Raw genomic sequence first — 14855 nt, 5'->3', positions numbered from 1 at the left:
CTGGGGCTCCGTTTAGAATTTGTATGACTCTGCCCGCAGAAAATCTGAACTGGGCCCACATATACACACTTGCTCTCTTAGTTCCATAACTTGTTGACATTTTGGCTCATATGTGTTAATGTGAACTGTTGTGCGGCTGTTCTTTACAAGAAGGATACTGAGAGGATATGTTTCTGATTCTGGAAATAGATTATTTTGCCATATTGCATAAAAATAGTAGAGCAACAACAAGACAATGAGTTATTTTCAGTCATTTTATTTTCCAGTAATATCAATATGACAGTAGTGATGCTCACAAGACATCTACAGTACATATTCATCTGTCACATTGTGTTCTGTGATCAAGACGTGATGTGGTGGTTCCAGACTGGGACAGCATCAGTTTGGGTTTGGTTCTGTTTGGAAGAGGAGAGGATTGTCAGAATTGGATTGCAGTACTCATCATTTCAGCAATCTCAAAGATATACGATGTTTCACCATAGGATGCAGGAGGTCATACTCACAGCATCCATAGAGTTTGTTGATCCTCAGGATGTCAGTGGTGGACAGTCCCTGTCTCTGTCCAATTTTCACACGTCGGTTTGGAATTGGAGTGATTGTCTCCCTTCCATTCTGGACTGTGAAAGCAGTTCTACAGAAGGAAATTTGAACAGTGATTTGTAAAAGTTTTATAAAACATATTTATATTTAGTAATGTAAACAGGTAAAACAGCTCTTGATGAATACGTTTTATTCAGTGGGTCCCATTTTCTTACCTCCCATAATGCATCACAGAAGAGTAGTCATATGGAGTGTTCAGGTTGTTGGTGCGTTGTTTCTTGAAGTTGTGAGTCATTCCTGCCAAAAGACAGACAAACAAGAGCTTTAAAAACATGACTATCTCTCATGAAGAATTATTTTAGATATAGTCGGTGTTCATTTGAATTGTTCTGAGAGAGAATTAAGCATAAGTAATATGGCTTACGTGGGTTGATGTAATTCCAGTTGATTTTCACATACTGGTCTCTGTCACTCCTGGTTTGCTCATGGTAGAAGCCCAGAGCATGGTTGAGTTCATGCTGGATGATGCCGTGGTAAACACAACCGTTCTTTTGGAGGGAGACCACCTGTTTGCCTCCTGTCCTCCCAAGGCTGGAGAAGCACCTGAGAAAGATGGGCGGAACAATGACAGCAACAGTTACAACAGGGTGTCATTAACTTATATTAGTGTATGTATTAATTACTGTAAGTTTGCTTTCATTTGTTCACAGAATTATGCTTTGCAACCAGGATGTGTTTAATGACATTATGTTACTAATTACCAGTCAGTCACACACTAATCAGCATTAATGAATATTTAGTAGTAATTCTGCAGGTAATGCCAAACTGGTATTCATTTAGTAGTGGTCTTCACTGGTGTCATTACATTGGATCTTTACATAAAGTGTTACCAGCAGGATAATTAGTGTGGGATTTACATTTAAGAGAGAAAAGCTATGCTCCAGGAAGCAGGTGTATGTGGACGTAGACATTTTCAACACTCTACAGTCGACAAACTCACCCATCTCTGTTCTCAATGCTGATGTAGTCCCTCTGAGTCGAGCGAGCAACAAACTGAACACAGGTTTTTCTGTTGAAGGTTGCCATGGCATTTTGAATTTTCCTCTTAGCAGCGGATGCTGAAAAGCACAACAAACATTAAGCACCATTGCTCAATGGGGGTGCTTTGAAATATATATATTGCATATTAAAAAATACAACAAATACTTACAAAACTGAGAGTTGACTGTGTAGGGGACCTCAACTTTCCCATTAGAAGACTTCTTCCATAAGCAGTTGTTGTTCCAGCAAGCCAGAGCATTCCTGGTTCTTGGCACAACAAGATCTCCTTCCATTAAAAGCTCACTGGAAGCTGAAAGATGAAATGTCATTTTTGAAGTTATTCTAGTGACACTGTAAATGTATGCCAACGATCATTTAAATGAAGCAGTTAAATAGTTTGAATAATGAGAAACAGACCATTATTGGTTGCCAGAATCTGTGTAGTTATGTCCACACTGTCAGACTCCTCTATGAGAATCTCATTTTCATCACCGTCCTCCTGAGAAAAAATAAAAACCAAAATGTTCAAATAAAATGTCCAGCTTTAATTAAATATAAAGCTCTTTAAAACGACTCTGCCTCTGGGTTTTGGTCAGACCCACCTCAGGCTCCTCAAAGACAATCTCATTTTCATCACCGTCCTCCTAGAGACAGATCAAATAAAAAAGGTGAAGATGAAACGGTACAAACAAACGATTAGTATTTAAAGATAGAGTTCTGAATATCTCAGGCATTCTTACCATGACAGGCAGAGCCATGGACAGGCCAAGCAGCAGCACAAGAAGGGAGATGGAGGCTCTGAGGTCCATGTTGCTTTAGTGTGTGGAGATGCTGTGGACGGCTCCTTCACTGGGGCTCGGTGTGTGAGACCCATCTCACCTGAGCTTTTATACAGCCCTCCGCAGGTGTGTCTGCAGGGGGATTTAGGCCGGCTGTCAGGGTCAGGTGTCTAATGGAAGCTCTTATGGGAGGACACCACCACCTCTCCCAGAAATTCAACAACTGAACAAAGACATGATGGTGAGTTTATTTGTTTTGATCACCTTCTAAGATGGCGTTAGCCTCTGATAGTAGTGACATCTTGAAGCATGGCCTTAACTGAAAGGTGTTGTTTGAAGACCTGCAAGGGCAGCCTATAAAGAATAATTAGATATTATTACCAGATCATATCAGCAGAAAAATTCTTACATCTTTTCAAATTTGAAATACTCACAAAGATGTCCTCAGAAATCCAACCACTGCACTAAGGCATACTATTCTGTTTATTTGTCCTCATCATCTCTTAAAATCTCTACATTTTGAGAGAAGTTTCAAAGTAAGGTGTGCCTTGGTAGTCAAAGACACACAAAGCCATGCTGCATTAGTTTAAGAGATTAATATTGCAGACTAACTGTACTCAGGAAATGGAACCGTACCAATCAACAAGATTAGACTTAACCATCTCTTCTGATGAAATTATTTCAGACCCTTAAATGAGGGCAATGTCTTATAACAATAAGAGGTAGTACGCAGACTAAGGTAAGCACACACGGCATGAGACAGAATTAAATGACCCTCCTAATAAAGGTCTTTTCAAACGATTTGTGAAAATTGTGGAACTTTTTCCAAGGTTCTGGAAAAGTGTGAAATCAAATCTTCAATGTAACTTTCTTTCAACTATCAGTCATGCCCTGGCATTTGGAATAAACTTGTTCATGTAAGATTGCTTACAATTAGAGTGCAGTATCTGTAGGTCTTCTAACCTATTCAGTGGCATTGTTGACTAAATTCATATCACACAAATGTGTTACAGTATGTGAAAAAGTCTTTTAAAAATATTTGATTTTATATATTATTTTCATATTCGTATATCATCTTTTATGTGTAATGTATTTTAAGTACCAATGAGAAAAGGTCAATGATGCATATTTTCATTGTGAAAGTGGATGACATGATGAATTCATTGTCCTATGTGAGCTAGACAGTGAATATTGTGCACTCTGATTTCTGTAATTCTAATGAAATCCTGTGTTTTGTGGAGCACTACTGTGTTTTAGCCCACTGCACCACCATAGAACCATACTTCCTCTCCATATAGATCACATGAAGGAAGAGTTTTTTATTATTTGTATTATTATAGTAGAAAAATAAACATAAACACTATCATGATGTTTGCTTCAGACAAACATTTGCATGGTATTTCAAATTGTCAGTTTAATGCCAATTTATTGTCATAGTTGAGGGTTTTTACAGGGTTTTTTAAACGTATATAAATATTTTGCCAAATGCAACAGTTTAAAGCGTTTCATAACTTTGATCAGTTTTAGCACTCCTGATGGTGTTTGCAAGGCAAGTCTGTTGGCTGTTAGCCAGTTAGCATGCTAGTTTTAGAAGAAAAAAAACTGCCCTGTCTCGTAAGGGCATAGTCTACTGGACGCTTCCCATATTGTGCCCACACTCTGCGCCAATTCCTGTTCCCATGTTAAAGATGCTACGGAGAGCCCATCATGGGCAAAACCCCACTGAACCCATATGGAAGCTCTGTAAGTTAGCTCTCATGAGGGTCCCATGTCCCCAAACGAACCACAGCACAGATAGCTCATTGTCGACCTATACTGGGCCACATTGGCAAATGATCCTGAGGGCCCATCATGGCCCAATCCACAATGGACCTGTGTGGGATTTCCATGGATGAGCCCTTGTGGACGATTCCACAGAGACCCCACTGGGGCTCCGTTTAGAATTTGTATGACTCTGCCCGCAGAAAATCTGAACTGGGCCCACATATACACACTTGCTCTCTTAGTTCCATAACTTGTTGACATTTTGGCTCATATGTGTTAATGTGAACTGTTGTGCGGCTGTTCTTTACAAGAAGGATACTGAGAGGATATGTTTCTGATTCTGGAAATAGATTATTTTGCCATATTGCATAAAAATAGTAGAGCAACAACAAGACAATGAGTTATTTTCAGTCATTTTATTTTCCAGTAATATCAATATGACAGTAGTGATGCTCACAAGACATCTACAGTACATATTCATCTGTCACATTGTGTTCTGTGATCAAGACGTGATGTGGTGGTTCCAGACTGGGACAGCATCAGTTTGGGTTTGGTTCTGTTTGGAAGAGGAGAAGATTGTCAGAATTGGATTGCAGTACTCATCATTTCAGCAATCTCAAAGATATACGATGTTTCACCATAGGATGCAGGAGGTCATACTCACAGCATCCATAGAGTTTGTTGATCCTCAGGATGTCAGTGGTGGACAGTCCCTGTCTCTGTCCAATTTTCACACTTCGGTTTGGAATTGGAGTGATTGTCTCCCTTCCATTCTGGACTGTGAAAGCAGTTCTACAGAAGGAAATTTGAACAGTGATTTGTAAAAGTTTTATAAAACATATTTATATTTAGTAATGTAAACAGGTAAAACAGCTCTTGATGAATACGTTTTATTCAGTGGGTCCCATTTTCTTACCTCCCATAATGCATCACAGAAGAGTAGTCATATGGAGTGTTCAGGTTGTTGGTGCGTTGTTTCTTGAAGTTGTGAGTCATTCCTGCCAAAAGACAGACAAACAAGAGCTTTAAAAACATGACTATCTCTCATGAAGAATTATTTTAGATATAGTCGGTGTTCATTTGAATTGTTCTGAGAGAGAATTAAGCATAAGTAATATGGCTTACGTGGGTTGATGTAATTCCAGTTGATTTTCACATACTGGTCTCTGTCACTCCTGGTTTGCTCATGGTAGAAGCCCAGAGCATGGTTGAGTTCATGCTGGATGATGCCGTGGTAAACACAACCGTTCTTTTGGAGGGAGACCACCTGTTTGCCTCCTGTCCTCCCAAGGCTGGAGAAGCACCTGAGAAAGATGGGCGGAACAATGACAGCAACAGTTACAACAGGGTGTCATTAACTTATATTAGTGTATGTATTAATTACTGTAAGTTTGCTTTCATTTGTTCACAGAATTATGCTTTACAACCAGGATGTGTTTAATGACATTATGTTACTAATTACCAGTCAGTCACACACTAATCAGCATTAATGAATATTTAGTAGTAATTCTGCAGGTAATGCCAAACTGGTATTCATTTAGTAGTGGTCTTCACTGGTGTCATTACATTGGATCTTTACATAAAGTGTTACCAGCAGGATAATTAGTGTGGGATTTACATTTAAGAGAGAAAAGCTATGCTCCAGGAAGCAGGTGTATGTGGACGTAGACATTTTCAACACTCTACAGTCGACAAACTCACCCATCTCTGTTCTCAATGCTGATGTAGTCCCTCTGAGTCGAGCGAGCAACAAACTGAACACAGGTTTTTCTGTTGAAGGTTGCCATGGCATTTTGAATTTTCCTCTTAGCAGCGGATGCTGAAAAGCACAACAAACATTAAGCACCATTGCTCAATGGGGGTGCTTTGAAATATATATATTGCATATTAAAAAATACAACAAATACTTACAAAACTGAGAGTTGACTGTGTAGGGGACCTCAACTTTCCCATTAGAAGACTTCTTCCATAAGCAGTTGTTGTTCCAGCAAGCCAGAGCATTCCTGGTTCTTGGCACAACAAGATCTCCTTCCATTAAAAGCTCACTGGAAGCTGAAAGATGAAATGTCATTTTTGAAGTTATTCTAGTGACACTGTAAATGTATGCCAACGATCATTTAAATGAAGCAGTTAAATAGTTTGAATAATGAGAAACAGACCATTATTGGTTGCCAGAATCTGTGTAGTTATGTCCACACTGTCAGACTCCTCTATGAGAATCTCATTTTCATCACCGTCCTCCTGAGAAAAAATAAAAACCAAAATGTTCAAATAAAATGTCCAGCTTTAATTAAATATAAAGCTCTTTAAAACGACTCTGCCTCTGGGTTTTGGTCAGACCCACCTCAGGCTCCTCAAAGACAATCTCATTTTCATCACCGTCCTCCTAGAGACAGATCAAATAAAAAAGGTGAAGATGAAACGGTACAAACAAACGATTAGTATTTAAAGATAGAGTTCTGAATATCTCAGGCATTCTTACCATGACAGGCAGAGCCATGGACAGGCCAAGCAGCAGCACAAGAAGGGAGATGGAGGCTCTGAGGTCCATGTTGCTTTAGTGTGTGGAGATGCTGTGGACGGCTCCTTCACTGGGGCTCGGTGTGTGAGACCCATCTCACCTGAGCTTTTATACAGCCCTCCGCAGGTGTGTCTGCAGGGGGATTTAGGCCGGCTGTCAGGGTCAGGTGTCTAATGGAAGCTCTTATGGGAGGACACCACCACCTCTCCCAGAAATTCAACAACTGAACAAAGACATGATGGTGAGTTTATTTGTTTTGATCACCTTCTAAGATGGCGTTAGCCTCTGATAGTAGTGACATCTTGAAGCATAGCCTTAACTGAAAGGTGTTGTTTGAAGACCTGCAAGGGCAGCCTATAAAGAATAATTAGATATTATTACCAGATCATATCAGCAGAAAAATTCTTACATCTTTTCAAATTTGAAATACTCACAAAGATGTCCTCAGAAATCCAACCACTGCACTAAGGCATACTATTCTGTTTATTTGTCCTCATCATCTCTTAAAATCTCTACATTTTGAGAGAAGTTTCAAAGTAAGGTGTGCCTTGGTAGTCAAAGACACACAAAGCCATGCTGCATTAGTTTAAGAGATTAATATTGCAGACTAACTGTACTCAGGAAATGGAACCGTACCAATCAACAAGATTAGACTTAACCATCTCTTCTGATGAAATTATTTCAGACCCTTAAATGAGGGCAATGTCTTATAACAATAAGAGGTAGTACGCAGACTAAGGTAAGCACACACGGCATGAGACAGAATTAAATGACCCTCCTAATAAAGGTCTTTTCAAACGATTTGTGAAAATTGTGGAACTTTTTCCAAGGTTCTGGAAAAGTGTGAAATCAAATCTTCAATGTAACTTTCTTTCAACTATCAGTCATGCCCTGGCATTTGGAATAAACTTGTTCATGTAAGATTGCTTACAATTAGAGTGCAGTATCTGTAGGTCTTCTAACCTATTCAGTGGCATTGTTGACTAAATTCATATCACACAAATGTGTTACAGTATGTGAAAAAGTCTTTTAAAAATATTTGATTTTATATATTATTTCATATTCGTATATCATCTTTTATGTGTAATGTATTTTAAGTACCAATGAGAAAAGGTCAATGATGCATATTTTCATTGTGAAAGTGGATGACATGATGAATTCATTGTCCTATGTGAGCTAGACAGTGAATATTGTGCACTCTGATTTCTGTAATTCTAATGAAATCCTGTGTTTTGTGGAGCACTACTGTGTTTTAGCCCACTGCACCACCATAGAACCATACTTCCTCTCCATATAGATCACATGAAGGAAGAGTTTTTTATTATTTGTATTATTTATAGTAGAAAAATAAACATAAACACTATCATGATGTTTGCTTCAGACAAACATTTGCATGGTATTTCAAATTGTCAGTTTAATGCCAATTTATTCATAGTTGAGGGTTTTTACAGGGTTTTTTAAACGTATATAAATATTTTGCCAAATGCAACAGTTTAAAGCGTTTCATAACTTTGATCAGTTTTAGCACTCCTGATGGTGTTTGCAAGGCAAGTCTGTTGGCTGTTAGCCAGTTAGCATGCTAGTTTTAGAAGAAAAAAAACTGCCCTGTCTCGTAAGGGCATAGTCTACTGGACGCTTCCCATATTGTGCCCACACTCTGCGCCAATTCCTGTTCCCATGTTAAAGATGCTACGGAGAGCCCATCATGGGCAAAACCCCACTGAACCCATATGGAAGCTCTGTAAGTTAGCTCTCATGAGGGTCCCATGTCCTATAGTCGACCCACAGAAGCGAACATGGGCAAACCCACAGCACAGATAGCTCATTGTCGACCTATACTGGGCCACATTGGCAAATGATCCTGAGGGCCCATCATGGCCCAATCCACAATGGACCTGTGTGGGATTTCCATGGATGAGCCCTTGTGGACGATTCCACAGAGACCCCACTGGGGCTCCGTTTAGAATTTGTATGACTCTGCCCGCAGAAAATCTGAACTGGGCCCACATATACACACTTGCTCTCTTAGTTCCATAACTTGTTGACATTTTGGCTCATATGTGTTAATGTGAACTGTTGTGCGGCTGTTCTTTACAAGAAGGATACTGAGAGGATATGTTTCTGATTCTGGAAATAGATTATTTTGCCATATTGCATAAAAATAGTAGAGCAACAACAAGACAATGAGTTATTTTCAGTCATTTTATTTTCCAGTAATATCAATATGACAGTAGTGATGCTCACAAGACATCTACAGTACATATTCATCTGTCACATTGTGTTCTGTGATCAAGACGTGATGTGGTGGTTCCAGACTGGGACAGCATCAGTTTGGGTTTGGTTCTGTTTGGAAGAGGAGAAGATTGTCAGAATTGGATTGCAGTACTCATCATTTCAGCAATCTCAAAGATATACGATGTTTCACCATAGGATGCAGGAGGTCATACTCACAGCATCCATAGAGTTTGTTGATCCTCAGGATGTCAGTGGTGGACAGTCCCTGTCTCTGTCCAATTTTCACACTTCGGTTTGGAATTGGAGTGATTGTCTCCCTTCCATTCTGGACTGTGAAAGCAGTTCTACAGAAGGAAATTTGAACAGTGATTTGTAAAAGTTTTATAAAACATATTTATATTTAGTAATGTAAACAGGTAAAACAGCTCTTGATGAATACGTTTTATTCAGTGGGTCCCATTTTCTTACCTCCCATAATGCATCACAGAAGAGTAGTCATATGGAGTGTTCAGGTTGTTGGTGCGTTGTTTCTTGAAGTTGTGAGTCATTCCTGCCAAAAGACAGACAAACAAGAGCTTTAAAAACATGACTATCTCTCATGAAGAATTATTTTAGATATAGTCGGTGTTCATTTGAATTGTTCTGAGAGAGAATTAAGCATAAGTAATATGGCTTACGTGGGTTGATGTAATTCCAGTTGATTTTCACATACTGGTCTCTGTCACTCCTGGTTTGCTCATGGTAGAAGCCCAGAGCATGGTTGAGTTCATGCTGGATGATGCCGTGGTAAACACAACCGTTCTTTTGGAGGGAGACCACCTGTTTGCCTCCTGTCCTCCCAAGGCTGGAGAAGCACCTGAGAAAGATGGGCGGAACAATGACAGCAACAGTTACAACAGGGTGTCATTAACTTATATTAGTGTATGTATTAATTACTGTAAGTTTGCTTTCATTTGTTCACAGAATTATGCTTTGCAACCAGGATGTGTTTAATGACATTATGTTACTAATTACCAGTCAGTCACACACTAATCAGCATTAATGAATATTTAGTAGTAATTCTGCAGGTAATGCCAAACTGGTATTCATTTAGTAGTCTTCACTGGTGTCATTACATTGGATCTTTACATAAAGTGTTACCAGCAGGATAATTAGTGTGGGATTTACATTTAAGAGAGAAAAGCTATGCTCCAGGAAGCAGGTGTATGTGGACGTAGACATTTTCAACACTCTACAGTCGACAAACTCACCCATCTCTGTTCTCAATGCTGATGTAGTCCCTCTGAGTCGAGCGAGCAACAAACTGAACACAGGTTTTTCTGTTGAAGGTTGCCATGGCATTTTGAATTTTCCTCTTAGCAGCGGATGCTGAAAAGCACAACAAACATTAAGCACCATTGCTCAATGGGGGTGCTTTGAAATATATATATTGCATATTAAAAAATACAACAAATACTTACAAAACTGAGAGTTGACTGTGTAGGGGACCTCAACTTTCCCATTAGAAGACTTCTTCCATAAGCAGTTGTTGTTCCAGCAAGCCAGAGCATTCCTGGTTCTTGGCACAACAAGATCTCCTTCCATTAAAAGCTCACTGGAAGCTGAAAGATGAAATGTCATTTTTGAAGTTATTCTAGTGACACTGTAAATGTATGCCAACGATCATTTAAATGAAGCAGTTAAATAGTTTGAATAATGAGAAACAGACCATTATTGGTTGCCAGAATCTGTGTAGTTATGTCCACACTGTCAGACTCCTCTATGAGAATCTCATTTTCATCACCGTCCTCCTGAGAAAAAATAAAAACCAAAATGTTCAAATAAAATGTCCAGCTTTAATTAAATATAAAGCTCTTTAAAACGACTCTGCCTCTGGGTTTTGGTCAGACCCACCTCAGGCTCCTCAAAGACAATCTCATTTTCATCACCGTCCTCCTAGAGACAGATCAAATAAAAAAGGTGAAGATGAAACGGTACAAACAAACGATTAGTATTTAAAGATAGAGTTCTGAATATCTCAGGCATTCTTACCATGACAGGCAGAGCCATGGACAGGCCAAGCAGCAGCACAAGAAGGGAGATGGAGGCTCTGAGGTCCATGTTGCTTTAGTGTGTGGAGATGCTGTGGACGGCTCCTTCACTGGGGCTCGGTGTGTGAGACCCATCTCACCTGAGCTTTTATACAGCCCTCCGCAGGTGTGTCTGCAGGGGGATTTAGGCCGGCTGTCAGGGTCAGGTGTCTAATGGAAGCTCTTATGGGAGGACACCACCACCTCTCCCAGAAATTCAACAACTGAACAAAGACATGATGGTGAGTTTATTTGTTTTGATCACCTTCTAAGATGGCGTTAGCCTCTGATAGTAGTGACATCTTGAAGCATGCCTTAACTGAAAGGTGTTGTTTGAAGACCTGCAAGGGCAGCCTATAAAGAATAATTAGATATTATTACCAGATCATATCAGCAGAAAAATTCTTACATCTTTTCAAATTTGAAATACTCACAAAGATGTCCTCAGAAATCCAACCACTGCACTAAGGCATACTATTCTGTTTATTTGTCCTCATCATCTCTTAAAATCTCTACATTTTGAGAGAAGTTTCAAAGTAAGGTGTGCCTTGGTAGTCAAAGACACACAAAGCCATGCTGCATTAGTTTAAGAGATTAATATTGCAGACTAACTGTACTCAGGAAATGGAACCGTACCAATCAACAAGATTAGACTTAACCATCTCTTCTGATGAAATTATTTCAGACCCTTAAATGAGGGCAATGTCTTATAACAATAAGAGGTAGTACGCAGACTAAGGTAAGCACACACGGCATGAGACAGAATTAAATGACCCTCCTAATAAAGGTCTTTTCAAACGATTTGTGAAAATTGTGGAACTTTTTCCAAGGTTCTGGAAAAGTGTGAAATCAAATCTTCAATGTAACTATCAGTCATGCCCTGGCATTTGGAATAAACTTGTTCATATAAGATTGCTTACAATTAGAGTGCAGTATCTGTAGGTCTTCTAACCTATTCAGTGGCATTGTTGACTAAATTCATATCACACAAATGTGTTACAGTATGTGAAAAAGTCTTTTAAAATATTTGATTTTATATATTATTTTCATATTCGTATATCATCTTTTATGTGTAATGTATTTTAAGTACCAATGAGAAAAGGTCAATGATGCATATTTTCATTGTGAAAGTGGATGACATGATGAATTCATTGTCCTATGTGAGCTAGACAGTGAATATTGTGCACTCTGATTTCTGTAATTCTATGAAATCCTGTGTTTTGTGGAGCACTACTGTGTTTTAGCCCACTGCACCACCATAGAACCATACTTCCTCTCCATATAGATCACATGAAGGAAGAGTTTTTTATTATTTGTATTATTTATAGTAGAAAAATAAACATAAACACTATCATGATGTTTGCTTCAGACAAACATTTGCATGGTATTTCAAATTGTCAGTTTAATGCCAATTTATTGTCATAGTTGAGGGTTTTTACAGGGTTTTTTAAACGTATATAAATATTTTGCCAAATGCAACAGTTTAAGCGTTTCATAACTTTGATCAGTTTTAGCACTCCTGATGGTGTTTGCAAGGCAAGTCTGTTGGCTGTTAGCCAGTTAGCATGCTAGTTTTAGAAGAAAAAAAACTGCCCTGTCTCGTAAGGGCATAGTCTACTGGACGCTTCCCATATTGTGCCCACACTCTGCGCCAATTCCTGTTCCCATGTTAAAGATGCTACGGAGAGCCCATCATGGGCAAAACCCCACTGAACCCATATGGAAGCTCTGTAAGTTAGCTCTCATGAGGGTCCCATGTCCTATAGTCGACCCACAGAAGCGAACATGGGCAAACCCACAGCACAGATAGCTCATTGTCGACCTATACTGGGCCACATTGGCAAATGATCCTGAGGGCCCATCATGGCCCAATCCACAATGGACCTGTGTGGGATTTCCATGGATGAGCCCTTGTGGACGATTCCACAGAGACCCCACTGGGGCTCCGTTTAGAATTTGTATGACTCTGCCCGCAGAAAATCTGAACTGGGCCCACATATACACACTTGCTCTCTTAGTTCCATAACTTGTTGACATTTTGGCTCATATGTGTTAATGTGAACTGTTGTGCGGCTGTTCTTTACAAGAAGGATACTGAGAGGATATGTTTCTGATTCTGGAAATAGATTATTTTGCCATATTGCATAAAAATAGTAGAGCAACAACAAGACAATGAGTTATTTTCAGTCATTTTATTTCCAGTAATATCAATATGACAGTAGTGATGCTCACAAGACATCTACAGTACATATTCATCTGTCACATTGTGTTCTGTGATCAAGACGTGATGTGGTGGTTCCAGACTGGGACAGCATCAGTTTGGGTTTGGTTCTGTTTGGAAGAGGAGAAGATTGTCAGAATTGGATTGCAGTACTCATCATTTCAGCAATCTCAAAGATATACGATGTTTCACCATAGGATGCAGGAGGTCATACTCACAGCATCCATAGAGTTTGTTGATCCTCAGGATGTCAGTGGTGGACAGTCCCTGTCTCTGTCCAATTTTCACACTTCGGTTTGGAATTGGAGTGATTGTCTCCCTTCCATTCTGGACTGTGAAAGCAGTTCTACAGAAGGAAATTTGAACAGTGATTTGTAAAAGTTTTAATAAAACATATTTATATTTAGTAATGTAAACAGGTAAAACAGCTCTTGATGAATACGTTTTATTCAGTGGGTCCCATTTTCTTACCTCCCATAATGCATCACAGAAGAGTAGTCATATGGAGTGTTCAGGTTGTTGGTGCGTTGTTTCTGGAAGTTGTAAACCATTCCTGCCAAAAGACAGACAAACAAGAGCTTTAAAAAACATGACTATCTCTCATGAAGAATTATTTTAGATATAGTCGGTGTTCATTTGAATTGTTCTGAGAGAGAATTAAGCATAAGTAATATGGCTTACGTGGGTTGATGTAATTCCAGTTGATTTTCACATACTGGTCTCTGTCACTCCTGGTTTGCTCATGGTAGAAGCCCAGAGCATGGTTGAGTTCATGCTGGATGATGCCGTGGTAAACACAACCGTTCTTTTGGAGGGAGACCACCTGTTTGCCTCCTGTCCTCCCAAGGCTGGAGAAGCACCTGAGAAAGATGGGCGGAACAATGACAGCAACAGTTACAACAGGGTGTCATTAACTTATATTAGTGTATGTATTAATTACTGTAAGTTTGCTTTCATTTGTTCACAGAATTATGCTTTGCAACCAGGATGTGTTTAATGACATTATGTTACTAATTACCAGTCAGTCACACACTAATCAGCATTAATGAATATTTAGTAGTAATTCTGCAGGTAATGCCAAACTGGTATTCATTTAGTAGTGGTCTTCACTGGTGTCATTACATTGATCTTTACATAAAGTGTTACCAGCAGGATAATTAGTGTGGGATTTACATTTAAGAGAGAAAAGCTATGCTCCAGGAAGCAGGTGTATGTGGACGTAGACATTTTCAACACTCTACAGTCGACAAACTCACCCATCTCTGTTCTCAATGCTGATGTAGTCCTCTGAGTCGAGCGAGCAACAAACTGAACACAGGTTTTTCTGTTGAAGGTTGCCATGGCATTTTGAATTTTCCTCTTAGCAGCGGATGCTGAAAAGCACAACAAACATTAAGCACCATTGCTCAATGGGGGTGCTTTGAAATATATATATTGCATATTAAAAAATACAACAAATACTTACAAACTGAGAGTTGACTGTGTAGGGGACCTCAACTTTCCCATTAGAAGACTTCTTCCATAAGCAGTTGTTGTTCCAGCAAGCCAGAGCATTCCTGGTTCTTGGCACAACAAGATCTCCTTCCATTAAAAGCTCACTGGAAGCTGAAAGATGAAATGTCATTTTTGAAGTTATTCTAGTGACACTGTAAATGTATGCCAACGATCATTTAAATGAAGCAGTT

At 39.3% G+C, this 14855-nt stretch overlaps 2 protein-coding genes, 1 long non-coding RNA gene and 1 pseudogene across 3 annotated transcripts; all 4 read right to left on the bottom strand.

The window, feature by feature from the left end:
* Window positions 1-240: 240 nt before the first annotated feature.
* LOC122132522 lies at window positions 241-1220 on the bottom strand. Its single transcript, XR_006152215.1, has 3 exons — window positions 965-1220; window positions 504-837; window positions 241-395 (listed from the first exon to the last, which is right to left on the bottom strand). It is a non-coding gene; the product is annotated as an uncharacterized LOC122132522 (long non-coding RNA).
* A 3305-nt stretch (window positions 1221-4525) lies between these two features.
* On the bottom strand, window positions 4526-6675 carry LOC122132521 (hatching enzyme 1.2-like). Its single transcript, XM_042707205.1, has 8 exons — window positions 6607-6675; window positions 6469-6510; window positions 6284-6365; window positions 6036-6176; window positions 5826-5943; window positions 5250-5467; window positions 5041-5122; window positions 4526-4916 (listed from the first exon to the last, which is right to left on the bottom strand). The coding sequence occupies exons 1-8, from the start codon at window positions 6673-6675 to the stop codon at window positions 4727-4729; spliced, it is 942 nt and encodes a 313-aa protein (XP_042563139.1). The 3' UTR covers window positions 4526-4726.
* A 2158-nt stretch (window positions 6676-8833) lies between these two features.
* On the bottom strand, window positions 8834-10980 carry LOC122132520 (hatching enzyme 1.2-like). Its single transcript, XM_042707204.1, has 8 exons — window positions 10912-10980; window positions 10774-10815; window positions 10589-10670; window positions 10341-10481; window positions 10131-10248; window positions 9558-9775; window positions 9349-9430; window positions 8834-9224 (listed from the first exon to the last, which is right to left on the bottom strand). Exons 1-8 carry the CDS (start codon window positions 10978-10980, stop codon window positions 9035-9037), a joined length of 942 nt encoding a protein of 313 aa, XP_042563138.1. The 3' UTR covers window positions 8834-9034.
* A 2170-nt stretch (window positions 10981-13150) lies between these two features.
* LOC116225170 lies at window positions 13151-14844 on the bottom strand (annotated as a pseudogene).
* Window positions 14845-14855: the final 11 nt, after the last annotated feature.

The sequence above is a fragment of the Clupea harengus genome, unplaced genomic scaffold, assembly GCF_900700415.2.
Source record: "Clupea harengus unplaced genomic scaffold, Ch_v2.0.2, whole genome shotgun sequence".
In the NCBI taxonomy this organism is placed as follows: domain Eukaryota; kingdom Metazoa; phylum Chordata; class Actinopteri; order Clupeiformes; family Clupeidae; genus Clupea; species Clupea harengus.
The sequence above is the reverse complement of the archived record's forward strand: the minus strand, read 5'-3'. Positions and strand labels throughout refer to the sequence as shown.